Source organism: Maniola hyperantus, chromosome 3 (genome assembly GCF_902806685.2).
Source record: "Maniola hyperantus chromosome 3, iAphHyp1.2, whole genome shotgun sequence".
Taxonomy (NCBI): domain Eukaryota; kingdom Metazoa; phylum Arthropoda; class Insecta; order Lepidoptera; family Nymphalidae; genus Maniola; species Maniola hyperantus.
Window position 1 is genome coordinate 5,284,811 of NC_048538.1, and position 21,847 is coordinate 5,306,657.

The 21,847-nt window shown below is 35.5% G+C and overlaps 2 protein-coding genes and 1 long non-coding RNA gene across 3 annotated transcripts in view; all 3 read left to right on the top strand.

Annotated features, from left to right (window-relative positions):
- The window catches only part of stw (straw), a 75,856-nt gene extending 61,833 nt beyond the window's left edge, over positions 1-14,023 (top strand). Inside the window, exons 2-8 of the mRNA XM_034984689.2 lie at positions 5,531-5,972; positions 7,183-7,467; positions 9,000-9,475; positions 10,046-10,230; positions 11,052-11,247; positions 12,208-12,420; positions 12,512-14,023. Of these exons, the coding sequence (XP_034840580.1) occupies positions 5,531-5,972; positions 7,183-7,467; positions 9,000-9,475; positions 10,046-10,230; positions 11,052-11,247; positions 12,208-12,420; positions 12,512-12,915 (2,201 nt within the window). The 3' untranslated portion in view covers positions 12,916-14,023. The remainder of the gene's footprint in view (positions 1-5,530; positions 5,973-7,182; positions 7,468-8,999; positions 9,476-10,045; positions 10,231-11,051; positions 11,248-12,207; positions 12,421-12,511) is intronic.
- LOC138404751 (uncharacterized) overlaps positions 1-21,847 on the top strand; it is a 622,276-nt gene that overhangs the window by 272,780 nt on the left and 327,649 nt on the right. The window lies entirely within an intron of this gene.
- Positions 14,091-20,769, top strand: LOC117996586 (uncharacterized). The gene is made up of 4 exons (XM_034984681.2): positions 14,091-15,522; positions 15,944-16,156; positions 17,631-17,861; positions 18,785-20,769. Exons 1-4 carry the CDS (start codon positions 15,330-15,332, stop codon positions 18,952-18,954), a joined length of 807 nt encoding a protein of 268 aa, XP_034840572.1. The 5' UTR covers positions 14,091-15,329; the 3' UTR covers positions 18,955-20,769.

Below are 21,847 nucleotides of genomic sequence, written 5' to 3' on the forward strand. Positions count from 1 at the left end.
AGACACTTAGTAAACCCCTGACAGACACCCTTAAACTTTAATATTGAAGGCTGCCAAGCAGGGGGTAACCTGTTATCTGCCAAAGTCACGATGATCCCTGTGTTGGGGACAATGCGCAGATAAACTTGCAGCTTTTATGAAATAATGAAGATCTGGCCCTCACAGGCTCTCTCTCTATCAGTATTAGCATTTAAAATTGTTTAATTCTCAAACCAACCATTAGGCAGCAACTGTCAAAATCGAAACTGATAAGCTGATTGTAAGTGCATTGCGCAATAACCCTTTTAGTGCATTTGGGGCGTTCATATTAAAGTCAGTCATTCGTAACGGAAAATACCGCGGTTCCGCTTATTATCATACTCGAATGAAAACCTACGAAACAAATTACACGTACGTAGCTCAGTAGTCCTTGCACCTTTATCAGTTATTATCAGTGCATTTATTTACCTTGAACTAATTTAATTTGCTACTTTTTAATGTTTTTTTAAACAAAGAGTTAAGTAGTGAAGAATAATGATTTTAAATACTCAATGCCAATTGTTTTCTTGACATTGACCACGGCAGATGCAACTTTGCGTGTAAAATAAATAACTCAATGATGACCTCCCTGGCGCAGTGGTAAGCGCTGTGGACGCTGTGGTCTTATAAGAGGGAGGTCCCGGGTTCGATCCCTAAATTATCACTGGTCTGGTCTGGTTGGAGGCTATGGCAATAGCTAGTTACCGACAAAGCTATATATATATATATATATATATATAAGGTGCTACACCTTGGGATCCCAACTTCTATCGTATTTTCATGCGTGAGCCCTGGCCATTGCCACTTTAGCATCACAAGCCGTTTATCTACGTCGGTTACTCTGGCCCTCCTACGGATCTCGTCATTTCTGATTTGAAACTAAAGTGCTAAAAGCATCGTTCTCCATCGCCCGCTGAGTGACTCTAACAGCCATACTCAGAGTCGCTTAATCGTTACTTAAGATTGAGTTAAACGAGACAGAGCTATATCTCTCACATAAATCTGTCTCGTTTTAACTCAATCTTAAGTAACGATTAACGACGCTGAGTATGGCGGTTAGCTTTCTTACGAATCCCATATAGTTACCGTCTACCGATCATGTCTCGGATTCATATTATGTCATCATCATCACTGGCCCTCTGCTTCGCTCTTGAAATTCGGATCAACTTGTATGTAAGGCCTTATCTTTACCAATTTTGATCAACTTAGCGTACTCAGAATAAAAGTACTGTTATACTGCAAAAATCCTGTCTAAATTAATTCAACAGTTTATAAACCGACAAACACTTATCTACTTTTGTACGTAATGAATTAGACTTGTTCCATATTCATTTTATTTTATGACGTCTCATCCCATGCATTTTTATTTCCTAACTCAACCGATTTATATTCCTTACTCATCCGACAGCATATTAATATTATCCAATATTATAGGTAGCTAATAGATTTTTGCATTGCAATTTGCAACAAAATAGAAACCTGCTAGATATCAAATAATTTAAAATGATTATGATATGATGCCTTTATCTGTTTGAAGCATGTTTTAAGACTATACCTGGATATAACTGACAAGTAAAATTATATAATAAGTAGGTTAGTATGCAAAGACTGTAATTGCCGGCCCGCCTACGATTAGTTTATGTCGGCAATCAAATTAATTACATTAAACGGAGCATCTATCTAAATCAAGGATTTTTAATTATCTTTGAAGAATTACGACATAATATGCGACAACATTGAACTTGAATTTCACTAGAACAACGCCAAAATATCATTATCTGTAACGCGAGCTAACGCCTACTAACAGCTAAAAACGTAACACTTATCTGTGAATTTGCTTTAAGAATCATCATTTAGATATTACAAAAATGGCTTAAACCACATTATTTAGTCGATTAGACTATTAATAACAGGTCTGCAATAAATTTGTGATCTAGCCTTAAAGCGCAGGTAATAAACCTTAAGCGGTAGGTATATTAATTAATCTGAGAAACATGAAGTATGCGGCCCTATAAAAAGCCAAACTCAATCAAACTACTCATAAATATAATACCTTACTAGCTTATGACCGCAACTTCGTCTAAATTTAAAAAAAAAAACTTTTTTATTTGAATAAACTTTTACAAGTACTTTCGAATAGTCGGATGCATCCACCACTGTCTGCGTGGACTCCATAAACTTCAACCCCCTATTTCACCCCGTTAGGGGTTGAATTTTCAAAAATCCTTTCTTAGCGGATACCTACGTCATAATAACTATCTGCATGCCTGTTCCGTCTAGTAGTTTGAGCTGTACGTTGATAGATCAGTCAATCAGTCAGTTCGTCAGTGAGCCAGCTTTCACTTTTATATAAGTACTAGATGATTCCCTCTGACTTCATCCGCGTGTATTTAGGTTTTCTAAAATTCCATGGGAACTCTTGGATAAACAGTAGCCTATGTCCTTCCTCGGTATGCGAGCTATATCTGTACTAAATTTCATCAAAATCAGTTAAACGGATGGGCCGTGAAAGGCTAGCAGACAGACAGATACACTCTCGCATTTATAATATTAAGTATGGATAAGCTCTTAGCTCAGTTTATATTTGTAGTACTTCGAACAAGGGCGCTTGAAAAAATGATCCCTTAACTTCATGTAGGTACTTTTAGGTCTCTGTTGCTTGAGCTGTCGAACCTAAGTTCAACAGCTCATGCCTCAAGCCATCATACCATCCTGGCAAGTTATCGTCTTCGCAGGATCGCATACCAATAGATGGAGAAATGAACAGTCAACTCCTACCTTGCTAGTCGCACTTTTAACAAGTACCTATGATGGAATAACATTGAATTCTTACCTAATCAATACTTTTAGTTTAGTTCTTAATTCATTAAATGTATGATTGTGTTGATATTTAAATCAATAAAACTTTAAATTTTTGAATAACTCAAGTTAAATCCAAATAAATATTTTGAATTCGTGTTAAACAGGCAATTATTTTTTGAAATAAAACAAAAACAACCGTCTTTTAAGCAAGTATGCACATACATACATAAATACAGTTACACAAACGTTAAAAAAATACTTTCGAAAAACATGAGGTCGAGCCGTTGACTGCAATCACAAGTGAAATAATTATTCTGAACCGTATTGGAGGTAAAGTTTATATAGCCCTGTTACCCTTGTATTAATTACATTGTAGTTAATTACCCACATTTTTCACAATCGATATAAAAATGATTGGAATACCAATAGTGACATGTGTTTTGTTTGAACGATTTAATATTTGGATACTTACCTGTCTTACATATATACTATTAGGTAGTTAGTTGCAGAAAAACTACTTGTATGTATAGTTGCTAGCCATAGGTACTGTCTATTATATCTAGTCTATTGTATCTATTCTCTAAACTAAATCAATCTAATGCTACCTACCCTTTTCGGCAGGGAGCATTATAAAACCGTCATTCTAGTTTAGAGATTGTGTACAACAGAATTAGATTCACCGAAAAAGGTCACCGAAATAATAATAAAGTATTTTTTTACAATTTCTGTTGTTTGATTGAAAACTTTTTGGCACATTCTCGACTGCAAATTTTTAACATAATAATATAACATGATCATAAGCCTTTTTATATTCTTACAAATCCAACAACTGACAATCAAAAGTGTACAACAATACTTATAATACGCGACAGGTCGAGATAGCAATCGGGGAGCGAACGCCCCGCACACCCGCACAGGCCCCATGCCACACCGCACACCCGGTGCGGACGAGCACGGGTGACGTACGGGTGTGCGAGGCGTCGCGTCCCCCGCCTCATACCACGATTGCAATCTTGACCTGTGGCGGAGTATAACTACTTTGAATAAATGATTTGACTTTGACTTTGATCAAAAAGTAAAAAAAATATTTATCGTACCCACAGTTAATATTAGCAAGGTCACGAAAGGTTTATAATATAAATCGCTATTGGCGATGCTAGAAACAAATTATAACTAAAATAAAACACATAAAAACGTTGTTACCGCATGACAAAGTTAATAGTAATAAGGAAGTAAAAGTTTATTCGGTTCAGGGTCGGGGATTCTAAGCCAAAGTAGGTATATAAAAAACAACCAGACGCCAGTATCGAAGTAAACCACTGCTGCACCGTTGAGTAAGATAATGTTGAAATGCGATTGTATCTAACAAAATGTCCAATTAAATGTAACGCTAGACAAAATATAGAACAAGAACAGCTAAAATGTAACACACGTCAGTCAACAAGGAAGTAAAAGTCCTTGTATTTTAAGGATAGCGTCCCTTTTAACTGGTGAGATTGCAAAACGATCGTGACAGCGCATTTTCTGGTATTCTAATAATTTGCATAAAAGCGCCTGTCTTGCAGAACATTGACTTATTTACGAGTGCATTCATCTATCTAATAGACATATCAATCGAAGTCTAATATACGATCCATTTTACTAAATGATTTATTTGCAGCATTCATATCACAAATGGAACACTTGCTTGGCAATCAATTATTTAAATTATGTAACGAAAGTAGAAAAGTATTAAAACGAAATTTAATTTAATTCATAACTATTCAACTTAATCAAGCTGTAGTTATATATTTTCAATTGCACTCATATTCAATTATCTTTTCAATAGTTACCTAATATAATAAATGGTGGAGAGTTCAATAAACCGTAATCCACTGTTAGATGTCATTAATGATTTAATATACCTAGGCTTACTCATTATTTAAAGTAAAAGCAAAGTAAATCTGTTACTTTTTCACGATCCATCCGCTTTCCTGGTAGAGTGGTAGAGTATATTTGGTAGATAGATTATAATATTGCCAACTTCAAAGGCACTGACACAAGCTACCTTTTATCCTGAAAAATCAAAGAACCTCGACGGGATTTTTATAGGAAACCGAAATTTATGCGGACGAAGCCGTTTGCATTATCTATTATTATATAATGTTGTTTAAGCAAATCTACTTAGTTGTTATTTAACAATTAACAGTTTAAGTATTATTAACTTTAAAAATATTATTAATCTCTTTTGTTTCTACTTCATCATTACCAACTTTGTATTTAAGACTCTTTCTTATAAGTGCCTATATCATTTTGAGTATTAAATTTTTACTCTTTCTTATTTTTATTTATTCCTCTATCTTCATTGTAGTTTGGTATACCAAATACAAACGAAATAGTGAATCAATATCTAATATTTATAATATACTAGCGTATGCCCGCGACTTCATCCGCGTGGACTACACAAATTTCAAATCCGTTTTACCTTTTTAGGGAGCAAATTTTCAAAAATCCTTTCTCAGCAGATGTCTACGTTATAATAGCTATCTGCATGCCAAATTTCAGCCCAGTAGTTTGAGCTGTGCGTTGATAAATCAGTCAGCTTTTCCTTTCATAAATATAGAAAACCCTCACGCACACAACTGAAAGTGAAAAATATTGGTATTGAAGTTTATTAATTCCGATACTCAACGTAATATAGATCTTAAGTGGATGTTTTTTTTTGTTACAGATTCAATCGAAGACCCAGATGATCAGTCAACATCAGCGTCATGGTGGCAGGCAGGCACAGCGACGCCCTTCCGTGATAGCAGTAATTCTTTCGCCTCAACACATGGTCTAGTTCAAACGCACCCGAGCAGAGATGATCCCTTCAATTCCTTTGGATCACTGGATAGTTCGATTGGTCCATCCCCGAACACATACGTGCAAAGCGGCAGCGGTCCGCTTAGTGGCGACTTCAGGAGTAATAATCCCTTGCCACCAATAACAAGGTCAAAAAATGGCAAACTGTCACTGAAACATTTGGACTTCACGAGCAGTGCGACTGCTGAACTTAGAAGAAATCCATTGCTGTCCGCCCCTGATGAGTGCGCTAGAGCATGTCGAGAAAATGAACCGCCAAGAATATGCTACTATCACTTCACTCTCGAGTTCTACACTGTATTAGGAGCGTGAGTAATTTTTTATTATTTTTTATTCAGATACAAGTTAGTCCTTAACTGCAAACTCACCTGGTAGTACGTGACGATGCAGTCTAAGATGAAAGCCAAAGCCTCCCACCAGTCCAGACCAGAAATTTAGAAATTATAAAATTCCAAATCCCTGCCAGGAATCGAACCTGGGACCTCCCACTAATAAGACAGACACAGCGGTTACCACTGCGCCAGGGAGGTCGTCAGAGTATCACTATATTAATATACCTACCTACTTTTTAGAAAATATTGAATCAGCATAAGTAATATCCAATATTATAAATTCGAAAGTTTGTGTCTGTCCGTCCGTCCGTCTGTTCGTCCGTCCGTCCATTCGACTGTCCGTCAATCCTTCCATTCGTCCGTCCATCTTTCCGTCAGTCTGTCTGTCTGCCCTTTTCACGGGACATCCGCTCAACCAATTTTTACAAAACTTTGTGCATCTCTGAAGAAACTTGCATTCCGGGGATGAGCTACTTTTCATACTGGAAAATCAGAGTTCCCACAAAAAAAAACCTAAATCTACATGGACAAAGTCGCGGGCGTCATCTAGCAAAATAACATATATTTGCTAAGTAGTAAAAATATTATGAAGGCGTATTCTCAATGGGTGTGTTTGATTGCTTCTACCATTAGTACGATTACTTATCTAAATTAGTTTTCCTATTTATCAATTCAAAACGCCTTTAGGTTAAGAATACTGCTATTAAAAAATAATGACCGCTTCCTTTAATGAATTCTCTAATGCGAAACACTGGCCTCTATTTTTAAGTGTTCTTATAAACTAAAATAAGTTTATATTTTAGAATAGTGCACGAAAAACAAGTAGTAGCGTTGCAGTTCTATAAGTTTAGGTGTAGGCCATAGTCCGCCATGCTGGCGGACTATGGCCTAAATGGATGGACTTCACACTCCTTTGAGAACATTATTGGGATCTCTCAGCCATGCAAGTTTCTTTACGATGTACCTAAATATACCTTCCTTCACCGTTAAAGCACTTGTAATATTTAATTACTTAAAAAGCACATAGGTAAGTCTGAAAAGTTAGAGTGCGTGCCGGGAGTCGAACCTCCGAGCCCGATCTCCCGACTAGGAGGCCGACGTCTTAGCCATCGCCATTACATAATTTTGAATAAATTGCTTTGAGTTTAGAGTTTGAATTAAATTGTTTGTAATTGTAATTTTCCAGGGCTTGCCAGCTATGTACGCCCAACGCAACCAACTCGATCTGGTCACACTGCCAGTGCGTCTTGGCCGACGGAGTGGAGCGTGGCATCCTCACGGTAAACAGAATGTTGCCAGGTCCGTCCATCCAAGTATGCGAAAACGACCAGGTGGTCATCGATGTCGAGAACCACTTGGAAGGTATGGAGGTAACCATTCACTGGCATGGAATCTGGCAGCGAGGCACCCAATACTATGACGGAGTGCCGTTTGTAACTCAATGTCCTATCCAGCAAGGAAATACGTTCAGGTACTATTTTGAGTTGTTTGAAATAAATTATTCAACTTACCTATCTCATCATCATGACTTATGACATGACATGAAATATATAATATATAAAGGGGTAAAATAGGGGTTTGAAATTTGTGTAGTCCACGTGGACGAAGTCGCGGGAATAAGCTTATACTTACTTATCAACAAAGTTAACTAGTAATAATTTAAAAAATGTATAACCATATTGTCACTTTGGATAATTTTTCCAACGATTCCTCACACCTATACATCCAAATCTGTTCAGGTATTTAGAAGTTATGGTGTGATAAAGAAACTCACTAAAAACTTAAAACATTACACTTCCTTTTATTGGCAGAGCTGTCTAAAATCTTATTTATTCTTTACGGTTCCGTACCTTATATTATCACTTTGTGGTCTGTCTGTCTTTCCGTCTGTCGTGTCTGTCAAGAAAACTATAATCATGAAATATGACAGGTAGGTAGGTCTTATAGCACAAGTAAAGGAAAAAATCCGAAAACCGTGAATTTGTGGTTCCATCATTTAAAAAAATTAAAATACGTTCATGAACAAATAATATTCTCTAGTCTCTCTCTAAACTAAATTTAGAGTATCTGCATCCTTTTCTTTTTACTAATGCTAAAAAAGGAACGGAACATGACTTTCACATTTAAAGACTCTAAATTTTAGTGTACAATACAAATTTAAACAGTAGGTTCGCGAGTGCGTGCTAAAATCACGGGTTTTACCATCTAAAAATTAAATTTAGAAATGTCAAACTTCTTCTGTCCTTTTCATATTACAATAGTAAGAAGAGGGTGCGAATACGCTAAAATTAGGTTGTGCTTAGAATCGGTGCCAATAAGTACTTATTTTCAATTTTCAAAGTAAAGATAAGTATACTAAATGGGGTATCATATGAAAGGGCTTTAACTGTACATTCTAAAACAGATTTTTATTTATTTTTTTGCATTATAGTTTTTGACTTATCGTGCGAAATGTCGAAAAAATTACGACTGTAGTACGGAACTCTCGGTGCGCGAGTGTGACACGCACTTCCGCTGGTTTTTATGTTTGTAAACTTTATTTATTTAATTGACAATTATAGGTATACCTATAACAATAAAATTAGGTATTGTCTGATCACTGCACCTAATTCCTCAGTCACGTGCCTCTATTTTTAACCGACTTTCAAAAAGGAGGTCTTTCTCAATTCAGCCGGTTTTTTTTATGACTGTACATCGATATTTTCGAGGTTTCTGGACGATTTGCAAAATTTTTTTTTTTCAATCAACAGAGGAAGTTTCCGTGGTGGCCAGTGGCGTGCAATTCATAGAAGCATAAAAGTGCTGCTTACCCTAGTTGAAATGACCAGTGCCCATTTTTCTTTATGACCTGCCATTCAGTAGGTGTATCTAAGGCCTATCTTACTAATGTTTACTCTGGCTTCGAACTCTGTGCACGCCACTGGTGGTGGCCCCATTTATACATATATGATTAATTGTTATGGTTATGAAATATTAATGTTCACACGACATTTATAATTCCAGATACCAATGGAAAGGAAATGCAGGTACCCACTTCTGGCACGCACACACTGGTCTACAGAAACTGGACGGTATATATGGGAGCGTCATCGTCCGGCAACCACCTTCCAAAGATCCCAACAGCCATTTGTACGATTATGATTTGACTACACATGTTATGTTAATCAGTGATTGGCTGCACGAAGACGCAACTGAAAGGTTCCCTGGTCGTCTAGCTGTTAATACTGGGCAAGATCCGGAAAATGTATTGATTAACGGAAAAGGGCAGTTCAGAGACCCTAACACTGGATTCATGACAAACACCCCTCTCGAAGTGTTTACCATTACGCCTGGTAAAAGATACAGGTTTAGAATGGTAAACGCATTTGCTTCAGTTTGCCCCGCCCAATTGACCATTCAAGGTCACAATCTTACAGTAATCGCAACCGATGGTGAACCGGTTCTACCTGTTTATGTGAATACAATCATCTCATTCTCTGGTAAGTGACTGTTAATCTAAATAATATATAAAAGTGAAATACCACTCACTCACTCACTGACTGACTGACTAACTGGCTAATCATGAAATCTCAGGAACTATAAAGCCTACAAACTAGGTACCTAGGTTCTTTCTAGGACGTCAGTGTCAGCTAAGAAACGGTTTAAAAAAAATCCCCCCTAAGGGTGTGAAAGGGGGGTCGAAGTTTGTATGAAAGTCCTATGTTTTAGAAGTTAGAGACATAAAAATCGACATTTAGATTGTTAGCTTTAAATAATAAAAATCTGTATACTTAAGGCAATATGGGAAATTCCCCCATATTGGCAAATTGCTGCCATATTGGGAAGGGTGGTAAAATGGGGTGAAAGTTTTTAAGGAATGAGGTACCTACACCCTGTTGTTTTGTAATCTCTACCTACCTACTCGTAGATAACTGTACAACAACTCAACCGAAGAGTATTGAATAATGTTGGTTACTGCTTCCTCGATTACGATTCTTACCTATTTGCTAATTACTGATACTTAACTCTAATGTTCATGAGAAATATCTTTCATTTCCATTGCATTTTAGGTGAGCGATACGATTTTGTCATCACAGCAAATCAAGCAGTTGAAGCATACTGGATTCAACTTCGAGGACTCGGAGAATGTGGCATAAAGCGCGCACAACAATTGGCTATTCTTCGATATGCTAGAGGACCTTACCAGCCATCTTCCCAACCCCCAAGCTACGACGTAGGACTCCCACAGGGAGTGGTAAGTTTGAGGCAGATGGTCATAAGTACTTTTTGAAACACCATCATAAAAATGACCAATATTCCCAATGTAAATAGGTCAATTTTGGTTCAATGCAGTAATATTTCGCTATGAATGAATTTCCTTTCCACTGGTTATTTTAATATAGAGCTCATAGCGTGAGCCTATCTCTCTTGCTTATTAATTGGCGGATATTGCATACTGGATTCTTGCAAACTTGACAACCTCGATAAACTAAATTGTTGGGGAGCTATTTCTTAAACATAAATACTAGTGCCGGTGCAGATAATTTAAGTTTTATTATCTTTTAATTAGTATCCAGTATGCAGTTGTATAGAAAGCTGGTATTGAGTGAGATTTGTATATACTACATATTTTTTTATTAAATCACTCAGAAATACAATAATTATTCTATGATAAACTGATAAGTAGCAATGGTTTTATGATGTAGAATTCCCCGCACGTCCACAACCAACAAAATCCTTAATAAAATTGTAAAAATATTCCATTACGCTCTTTTGCTACGCTACCTACTTTAATTCTTATTTTTATTTATCTTATTTATTTACAAAAAATGTTTACTGTTTATACTTTGCTTAATTCGGACAAACCTTTTTCTGTTGCAATATAAATGGAATATCTTTGCACATCGACAGTTCAACCCTGCAAGCTCAGCAATCGTTAACGAACCATAATGGTTACTATCAATACTCGTAATTCCATAATTCTTCCCACAATAAAGACAGTAGATCATATAGTAGTCGTAGTTTATGCACGTAATATTAGTAATTGCACGTACTTTTCTCCCACTAACTATTCAGGTAATGAATCCTTTGGATGCAAGATGTAATGAACGCAGAGACGATGCTATTTGCGTCAGCCAACTGAAAAACGCAAGAAACATCAATCCAGCCATCCTACGAAAGAGACCCGACGTTAAAATCTTCTTGCCATTCCGTTTCCAAACCTATACACCAGAAATGTTATTCCAGCCTAATACTTACAATAGATATTTGGGTAAGACTTATAATACTTAATTATATCGTTACCACTAGAGCTTACTTATTTTGAGCTAACTATAGTTAGGGGGCATCCATAAATTACGTAAGGTGTTATTTTGAATTTTCTGTCTCTCCCTTCCCCCCTGGTGAGATGTCGTGAGATTTTATTCAACCCCCTCCCCCTTCCCCCAATCTCACGTGAGATTGGGGGATGGGGGATTCAAAATGTGGGTTTCTTACGTAAATACGTTGGATACTTGAATGAAATTATTTTCTTTCGAACGAATTAGTGAATGATCTAAATCGTATTACGATTACGCTTAGGATTAAATCTTAAGCATGTACAATCTGGATTAAATGGACCAAAATAGTACAATTTTAGGGTTCCGTACCTCAAAAGGATAAATAAAGATAAAGGAATAAAGGAATAATAAATCCCTTATAGGATCACTTTGTTGTCTGTCTGTCTGTCAAGAAACCTACAGGTACTTCCCGTTGACCTAGAATCATGAAATTTGGCAGGTAGGTAGATCTTATAGCTGATATTTGGGGAAAAATCTGAAAACTGCGAATTTAGGATTAGATCACACAAAAAAAAATGGTGGTCATGAACTAATAATTTGTATTTTCAATTTTCGAAGTGAGTGACTATATTAAGTGGGGTATCATATGAAAGGTCTTCATCTGTACATTCTAAAACAGATTTTTATTTATTTTTATGCATCATAGTTTTTGAATTATCGTGCAAAATGTCGAAAAAATACGACTGTAGTACGGAACCCCCATTGCGCGAGCCTGACTCGCACTTGGCGGGTTTTTTTTTTTGTTCCAATCAGAAAAAAAATTGCGTGATATTTGCCGAGAGCCCTCTCTCTAACGTAAGATTAGATGAGATTTGACCCCCCCCCCCCTTAAACATCTTACGTAATTTGTGGACGCTCCTTACTAATAAATTATTATGTATAAATGTTCACAGTGGCGCCCTCAGGAGTTCACGTATTTAGTCTAATAGATGAAATATCTTATATGAGTGCCCCAGTACCATTGATCAGTCAATATGAAGATATCCATCCAGAACAGTTCTGTAACGGTGACAACAGACCACCAAAGTGCGGAACTGCCTGCATGTGCACACACAAGGTAGACATACCTCTCAAAGCTATAGTAGAAGTTGTACTTGTAGATGAAGGTACGTAGCATAGTCAGAGTTTCTTTTACTTTAATTATGGTTGTTACCGTTATTACAAGACAAATTGCTAACACTTCATTTTTATTTTCAGTTCAAATTACCAACTTATCTCACCCGTTCCACTTGCACGGATATGCATTCAATGTAATCGGTATCGGTCGGTCTCCCGACCAGAACGTAAAGAAGATTAACTTAAAGCACGCCCTCGAACTAGATAGGAGAGGATTACTGGAGCGTCACCTGAAGCAAGGAGATCTTCCACCGGCGAAAGATACAATAGCTGTTCCCAACAATGGATACGTCGTTCTCCGTTTCGTAGCTGACAATCCAGGATTCTGGCTCTTCCACTGTCATTTCTTGTTCCACATCGTGATCGGAATGCAAGTCGTCTTCCAAGTGGGCACACTCGCAGACCTTCCTCCCGTTCCTCCCAACTTCCCGACTTGTGGAGACCACCTTCCTCCTATTCAAACCTCCCTCCCTCCTATCCACTAAGCGGTTCCTAAGCCATACTTCAGTTTTCATATGAGCAACAATTGGTATAGCAGTTTGATGTTAACTAAGTGTTATTTTGTGTTTGTTTCGTGTGATGTGATCGGTAGATTCGAAGTGCTCGAATCTGCCTTATGTGTTTCATTTTTATTCGAGAATGTTTTAACTGACGTTCATGCTGGTTTGTGAATTTATTTAAAGGTGATATTTTGAGTGAATTTCAGTAAAATCTTATGCCATATTTCGGCGATACCCATTGGTGTCGATCCGAATATTGCATAGTTGAGGCTCCTAATTGTACGACATCATTAAATGTATTTTTTATATTTTACTACGAACGTTTGTTCTGTAACTAACGACTTGCCATTTAACTTTTCACCAAGGATATTTATTGTGTATATATGTTTAAATATTACTTACGCGGCGCTTCAAAAATAAGCCACCCCAAAATTCCACGTTGACTTTTCTTGCTTCTTTGTTTTGAACTGCATTTTCGTCGGCATCATTGTTATTGCCGTAGACCGTTACAAATGTTTTTCTTCTAAGATTATTTTAACAAAGTAAGTTAGTGAGTTAATAAATATCAACAATGTTTCAGTGGGTATTTGCGGGGTGGCTTACTTTTATTTGTGACAGTTTACATAAATGTGTTTAGAAACTTAAGTTACTTTTCCGTTACTAACCTAAAATTGCATGTACCACAACACTTATTAGAAAATGTATATACTTAGCAAAAACTGTAATACATGTAAATACACATTACTTAAACCTGTAGTTACCACTATAAATCATTGCACAGCACCCAAAAAACGAAGACTGTTTATAACAATATTACTTTAATATGAATAGTTACCAAAATGTTACCATACGCAGTTACCATTACTAATTTAAGAAAATTAAATTTTAATTAAAATATACTTATTATAATATTATCGTGGGATTGACTTAAAACTACTGGTATAACCAGTTTTTAACATATATGATATTGTACTGGCTATATATATATCAAAATTACTTTCAGTAATAAACTACATGCAGTTATTTTTCATAATTTACGTTTTTAAGAAAATTGTACGTTTTGTGACACGTCATAATAAAATTTATAAAAATACAGATCAATTTTATTTCCCTTTTTGGATGATAAACATAATAGTTTCCTTTACAAAAAATTGTAGGTAACCGTCTAAAATAAAAAAGTGTAAAATAATATTTTATAAACCTTAGTTAGTTAGTTTTACACAGATGTCTAAACTTAGCTGAAAGATCAATTGATTACCTTGGACGTTTTTACGACGTTTCTTGAAGAAAAGAATATCACTACTTTTAGATCTGTAAGTTTAGTTTAGAGATTTGTGCACAACCGAATAAGCACCAATTTAATGTAATAAAGTAAAATTTATTAGCACACCCTTAGCCGCAACGTGCACTCGTAGAGTGGAGTGGAGCTGAAGCGCAACCATCTTTCTTGATAACAAGCTTTATTTTCTTTGGCATAACAGCAACAGCGCACCCAGAGGCGTCGCTCATCATTTGAGTGTTCTCCGTGTTCGGATCGTACCATTTTGTTCCGATTATAAGACCGAGTTTTAGTTGTAATCAAAAAGACTCAGTTCCACTCCACTTCGTGTGTATGCGTCGCCCCTTAGTAGCATTAGTGTATGATACTGGTGACCTGCACTCACTCCTAAATGGTAAACCTCGAAGCAACGCCAATCCTCCTGCAGTAGTGGCACACCCTGCCCCAGAATGGTTTATTGCACGGATACCTCACTTCAGGTTGTATATTTTTATTTAATTTATTTATTAGATGATAGAAATGCCATTTAGAATTTTGGCATTAGTTTCTTTCAATGTACCTAAGTTACTTAAGTTTTCTGTAATAGGTAGCTACAATTTTTATATGAAACTAGCTGCCCCGGCGAACTTCGTACCGCCTAACAGTCGATTCAAATTTTTAAAATTTTTCTCTCCGTTTGAACCATCCTCGTAGGTACTTCAAGGAATATTATAAATAAAGAATTAGCGAAATCGGTTCAGCTGTTCTCGAGATTTGCGATCAGCAACACATTCAGCGATTCATTTTTATATATAGAAAAAGACTACCTAACCTAATGCCTGGAATGTATATCAGCGTCAACATATTATTGTACGTTGATGGTACTGTGCTAAAAACGTTGACACCAGCAACAAAAATTATTGTGCACACTGCACATTTTCAACTCAATCGGATGAACGATGCACGAACGCTTAAGTAACGACAAACATTATTTTTTTATATTTTTAAACTTTTTAAAATTGATACGAATTAAATCACCCATAGCCAGAAAGTGTGTTGTAGTTGTTCCGTGAATATTGCAATATTTTCATGTTTTTTTAAATGTTATGAAAATCATAGTTTTTTTTCCAATGTTCAGGTAATGAACCCATTGGACGCGATTTGCGACGTCAAGAGAAACGATGCGGTGTGCGTCAGCAACTTGAAGTCAGCGATACCAATTGACAAAGCTATCCTGCAAGAGCGGCCCGACGTCAAGATATTCCTGCCGTTCAGATTCCACTTCTACAAACCCATGGAGCTTTTCAGGGAGAACACGTATAGAAACTATTTAGGTATGTTTATGCCAAATATTCTGTTGATTATAGTAATACAAAGATATTATAAAACTTCCAAATAAGAAGCTCATACAATTGTATTTTATTTATATTATAGTATTTGAACGAGCGAATATAAATTGAAATTAACGGTTTAAAAAATACTGAACATGAATGACTTAATGAAATACTAGTGAGCGAAAAATTAAGCGCGAATACAAGTGTTGAAAGGTCAAGTCCGGCAACAGTCTGTGAAAATTTCAACTGTCTACATATTACAGCTGAAACTGTAGACTCTGTGACAGATAGACACACAGGGAAGGATTTGAAATGAGGAACCCTAAAAAACAATAATCAAGGTCTTCATATTATCGTCGCCAATGAAAAACATACTTCTGACAATTGAGTATTTGTTAAAACGATTCCTGTTCAATTTCAGTTGCTCCCAGTGGAGATCACGTCCTGAGTTTAGTGGATGAGATCTCTTACACCGCGCCGCCAGCTCCCCCGCTCTCACAAATGCATGAGCTTCCCCCCGAACTGTTCTGCAATGGCGACAACAGACCAGCCGACTGCGCTGTCGACTGCAGATGTACCCACATGATCGATGTACCCTTGAATTCTATTGTCGAGATAGTCCTGATTGATGAAGGTACTATGCCCTCATTATATGATTAAAATTGATGTTGTCCCTGAAGCACCGAAGAAACGTCAGCATTCTACCAAAGAACTGATACCACGTTTTTATTTTATTTAATAGAGATAGCGAGCAAACGAGCAAGCGGGTCATCTCATGTGAAGTGATTACCACCGCCCATGAACATTTGCAGCACCAGAGGAACTGCCGATGCGTTGCCGGCCTTTCAGGAATTCCTGAAAGGACGTTTCCTGTTTTCTGAATAAACCTCACGTTGCAGAAATAAATATTAAGTATCTCCACCACTTGGATGCCTGGTTTTCTCCATATTTTGTTATTTCAAGTATTTTCTGCCAAGCATATTGTAGAACCAGCCATAGGGATTCATTAAGGGATGGATGAACTGAATCCAGCCCGAACTCAGTTGGAAAACTTTAGTCAACTACCATATTGTATAACTGCGGCAAAACTAATTTTCATTTCATTTCAAAATATACTGGACTGTCGCAAAGGACAATGGGCAAAATACAAGGACTCTCAGAGCGGCCGCTTCAGAAACATGTGTAAACTTTATGTGTATATACTCTTCGAACAGTGTGTGTTGCCAGTGATGACATATGGATCCGAGACATAGTTGCTAACTATGAGCCTCATAAGAAAGCTCAGAGTCCCTCAGCGGACGATGAATAGAGCTATGCTTGGAGTTTCTCTACGTGATCGAATCAGAAATGAGGATATCCGTAGGAGAACTAGAGCAACCGACATAGCTCAATGGGTTGCGAAACTGAAGTCGCAATGGTTAGGGCACATAGTTCGTAAAACCGTTCCAGCACCTTGAGACCCCATCTCAAGGTGCTGGAACGGCGACCTCGCACCGGAAGACGCAGCGTAGGAAGACCCCCACTAGGTGGACGGACGACATCAGGTGAACGCAGGGAGTCGCTGGATTCAGGCGGCGCAAGACCGTGGCGTGTAGAAGTCTCTACAAGAGACCTATGTCCAGCAGTGGACGTCTATCGGTTGATGATGATGATTATGTGTAAACTAATCATGTGCAGTTTGACTTAAACGTGAAATTTATTTACTTAAAAGTTTTGAGGCTTCGAAATGTTTCTTATGATTAAAACACGTGGTCTAAATGGTTATTAATCATTATTCTGACACTCTTTGTTTAAAATGAAGTTATAATGCCTTTTTCTTTTACCCAATACCCATACGTCTATCATACAATACGAGTATATTCACAACTATATATTATCGTTTTATGTCTATGTTAGAGAATTATGTTAGTAACAACTTTTGTTCATATAATTATTATGATCTATCGATGTAAACAAGTTTCGGAAGCGACCGCTATGAGGGTCCTTATGTGGCCATTGTTCTTTCAAAATATTTTTAAGCATATGAGGAGATATGCTAATGTACAATATATCATAGATTTTAATCTTTGGCACAAAACTTATACTCACATAATTTCTTTTAATTTCAGTACAGTCACCAAATCTCTCGCATCCCTTTCACCTCCACGGAACCTCATTCACCGTGGTTGGAATGGGTCGGTCACCGGATAAAAATATAAAGAAGATCAATTTAAAACACGCTCTCGACTTGGACAGGAAGGGTCTTTTACACAGGCAGTACGATCTGCCACCTCTCAAAGATACTTTAGCCGTACCAAATAATGGATACGTTGTATTGAGACTTAAAGCTGATAATCCTGGTAAGCCTTTATAAATAAATTGTTAATTTTGTTCATTCATATCTTCAAAGTCAAAGTCAAATAATTTATTCAAAATAGGTAATAAATTACACTTTTTGGTGATCAGTTGTTGGATTTGTAATAAATAAATATACTGGTGATAATTATTAGGCGAACTTAAAACAAAAGCTACGAGGGTTAAAAACGCGCCCAGGTCTGAGAAGAGCCCACAACAAACTCAGCCGGGTATTCTCTTTATTATCATCACTTTACAAAAATCACTTAAACTTTATAGAAATTAGAAGTATCACAAAGCTGTTAAGCAACTCATTCCCAAGCTTTCTTATCAATTAAATATTGTGGCTAATTCCTTTGTACACAATCTCTAGACTAAACTAAAATATCACGTCTAAATCTATTGCTATCCCTTTCATAATGTTGCTTGCGGAAAAGGAAAGCACTAGATTTAGACCTGTTAATTTAGTTTAGTTTAGAGATTGTGTACTAGAGAATCGGCCCCATTGTAACACCAATCTAAAATTCGTGTTACAATATTTTTTACTTAAATAATTTTTCAAGAAGTGTACGTTTTATGAAAACTTTGAACTTGTTGAGAGACATCTCCAATACGTCTTCTGGAAGTTTATTACGTATAGAATACGTATAGAATAAATACCAACAAATGCATTGCTAATTACTTTACTTAGCCTAGAGGCTGGCATTACAAGTATATTTTTATTTCTAGTATTTACATTATGACAGTCACTTTTCTTTAATTTATTTATGTTTTTATGGGCATACAATAAATTTTAAAAATATATTGATTATATTCATTTCTGAAATGTTTAAAATTACTTTTCATAAGACTTGCTTCTAGTTTTCTCAGCTCATCAAATTATTTGTCTGATTCAGTGTTTTTTAATTGCCAATTCTCAATCTTTCAGGCTATTGGCTGTTTCACTGCCACTTCATCTACCACATAGTGATTGGAATGAATTTAATATTACATATTGGAACTCAGAGAGACCTACCGCCATTACCGCCGAACTTCCCTAGATGTGGTAACCATTTACCAGCAATAACATCGCCATCATACTATCCTAAGGGATACTAACATTAATTATAGCTGAGAAGCAGCGATCTCTTACGGCAACAGGTTCTAACCTTATTTAGGAGTTCAACATCAAAAAACGTACTGCCATATTTTAAAATGTTGTTGAAAATATGAACAACGTACGAACGAAATAAATTATAAATTTATTGGGTGATACAAGGGATCCATGATTAATAAACGTAACTTTTAAACTAGGAGACCAAAGTTATCGATTATGTTACTACCCCTGAATCAAGCATATTATTTTAATATTATATTCTGAAGAAATTCCACATTATCTTTGAGTCTTGCTGTATCTGCTGATTATTATTTTTTATCTACACCTAAATTAATATGTCCATGTATCCCCATATATATTATTTTATATCTAAATTGATGTAAACTGCTTCAGCGGATTATTTTTTATTTATTGTTTAATTTTAGTTAAGAGTTATTGTTTCGCTTGTTCCTTTGCAGTTTAGGTATTATTATTATCCGTTGAACATGTTTACCCCAATTATTTTTTGTTACTTGTTTTAGAATTGTACATAATACTATTTAAGTAAAGTCGTGTACTAAGTTTTTTGTATAATGATCTACGTAAGGTAAAACATTATTATGATGGATTATATTTCATTCATATGAGACTAATATTGTAGCTGTATATTGATGGATGGAAGGATCATTACACACAATAAAATATGAAGGCTGTTTCAATATAAATGTCATAATATCTAGAAGTAAAACTCAACTGAGGCCACTTTCTATTTCCGTCACATATCTCAAAACCGTTAGATTTCTCGGAAGGCTCATATTTGTATCATTTACGTTTTTAATTGTACTGATTCATTCGCAGTTCAGTGTAGTTCTAGTAAAATATTTGTTTATGATCTTACGATGACAACATTCACTAATTATTACTATTAAGTGTGAAAAGTCATATAAATATCATCAAATGCACTGTGCAATGCATTTTTAGTGTCCATTATATTCTCCTCACTCAAGTTATTACTAATCCCCTAATTTATTATACCAGGACTTAAGATTGAACTGCAGGACCATAAATGAATTGGTTTTCTTCTAGACAATTTTAATGCTTTTACGTGCTACATTTTCTCGCACAGTATATTATATCGCACACATTCTACCTACTTTTCTTTCTTTCTTTTTTTTGTCGACGCAGAGTTATTTGCGCTCGATTTTAGAATTAACAGAAAAATTGAGAGATGTGATTCAACTGCTCGAGAAAATGACGCTGTGTGCAAGAGGTTCTTATTAACGCGTGTTTCTACAGTAAAGCGTCTTAAAAGTGCTAGCTAAAGTGTACAATAATCGAAAGATCATGTTGCGTGCAGAAGTGTAGAGCCTCAGTTAAATAACTAATTCGATGTAGAATATAGACGTAGGTACTCAAGTGTTGATGTAGCTTATTGTATTATTTTATTATACATATTTAAATAATTAACTTTTCCTTTGAATCAAGTCATTCGAGCGACTTGAAACCGTAATAAGTTTACGGTGTCTCTTCCACTTATTTATGACACGTTTTTGTTGTAACTATATTTTATGATTTTTATTGTAAGAACACCTTGGAGTGTCGATAAGAATATAAGACATAACTACGAATTCATAATCTGGTCATAGGTAATAAATGACCTGTAAAAAAGGCCAGCTTCTTATATTATCAAATACCTACATGTACCTAGGTATTCTTTGAAATTAATGTTGATATTATTTCATCAAAATCGTTCAATAGAGCTTATAGTTATTAAAATTTCAGTAAACAATTATTAAAATATCTTTTGCAACTACATTTTATTGTTTAATATATAAGGAACCAACATTGAATTAAACTCTAAGGTACCTATTATTTTATTTTATTTTGTCATAGTAATATTCATTTTAAATTAATATTTTAGAGTACAATATACTAATTTTGTTTAGTTAGAACAAACAATGCTGGCTGATGTCGATTTAAATATAATGTATAATGATCCATAAATTATAATATTCCATATTATTAAAGCAATCGTAGACAATTACCTAAAACTTTTTTAAAGGTGATAAAGTCATTATTTCTAATTTAATTTTAAAATATTTTAAGATTTTTACTTATTATAAATTCCAATACCTATTCACGAATTAATTAACTTAATGGTAATGTAAATACAGGGTTCATGATGATAAAATTAATTACCTAACTTTGGGTTATAATTAGTTATAAAATATAACAAGGGTGACTTTATTTATTGTGAAAAATATCTATTTATCAGGGCTTACAACTTGCCAAATTTGAATTGACATCAGATTTTAATGAGCCTATTTTTTATTTCGACACAGAGTAGTGTTTTGGTATTAAAATATACTACTGTGGTGGTTTGGATATTAATAAAATATTTAATATTTAATTATCAAAATAAATAACAATACACTTTATTATTTAAGTAGATAGAATTAGTCATCCTCTAAAATGGTAAAACTTTTTTATTCTACATCGAATAAAATATTTTTAAGAAAATAATAGACTTAAAAACAAATAAATAAGAAACTATTTAAGTAAATATCGTTTTATTTTGATTTGTGTTCACCCTTTGCACATTAGCTGTGATTTGAGTTTCGAACTATCAGTTAAGCAAGCAAGTCATTTACCTTGTTCAGGGAGTTGAGCCAACATAGGGCGCTCTCTCGCACAATTTCATAGAAGTGAAAAGGACGCACTATGACCGTGATTGGTCAGTGTGAGTGACCATTCCCAAAAAATGTAGGGCTGCTTTTATAATGCTCTCTACAAAACATCTTAGAGATTGCTATCTTTTTGTTTAAAATTAAAAAAATACGAGTAGGTACGAGGTTTTTTGAAAATTCCATCCCCTAAACTATTTATTGAAATTGCACTAGTAAGCTAATAAGTATA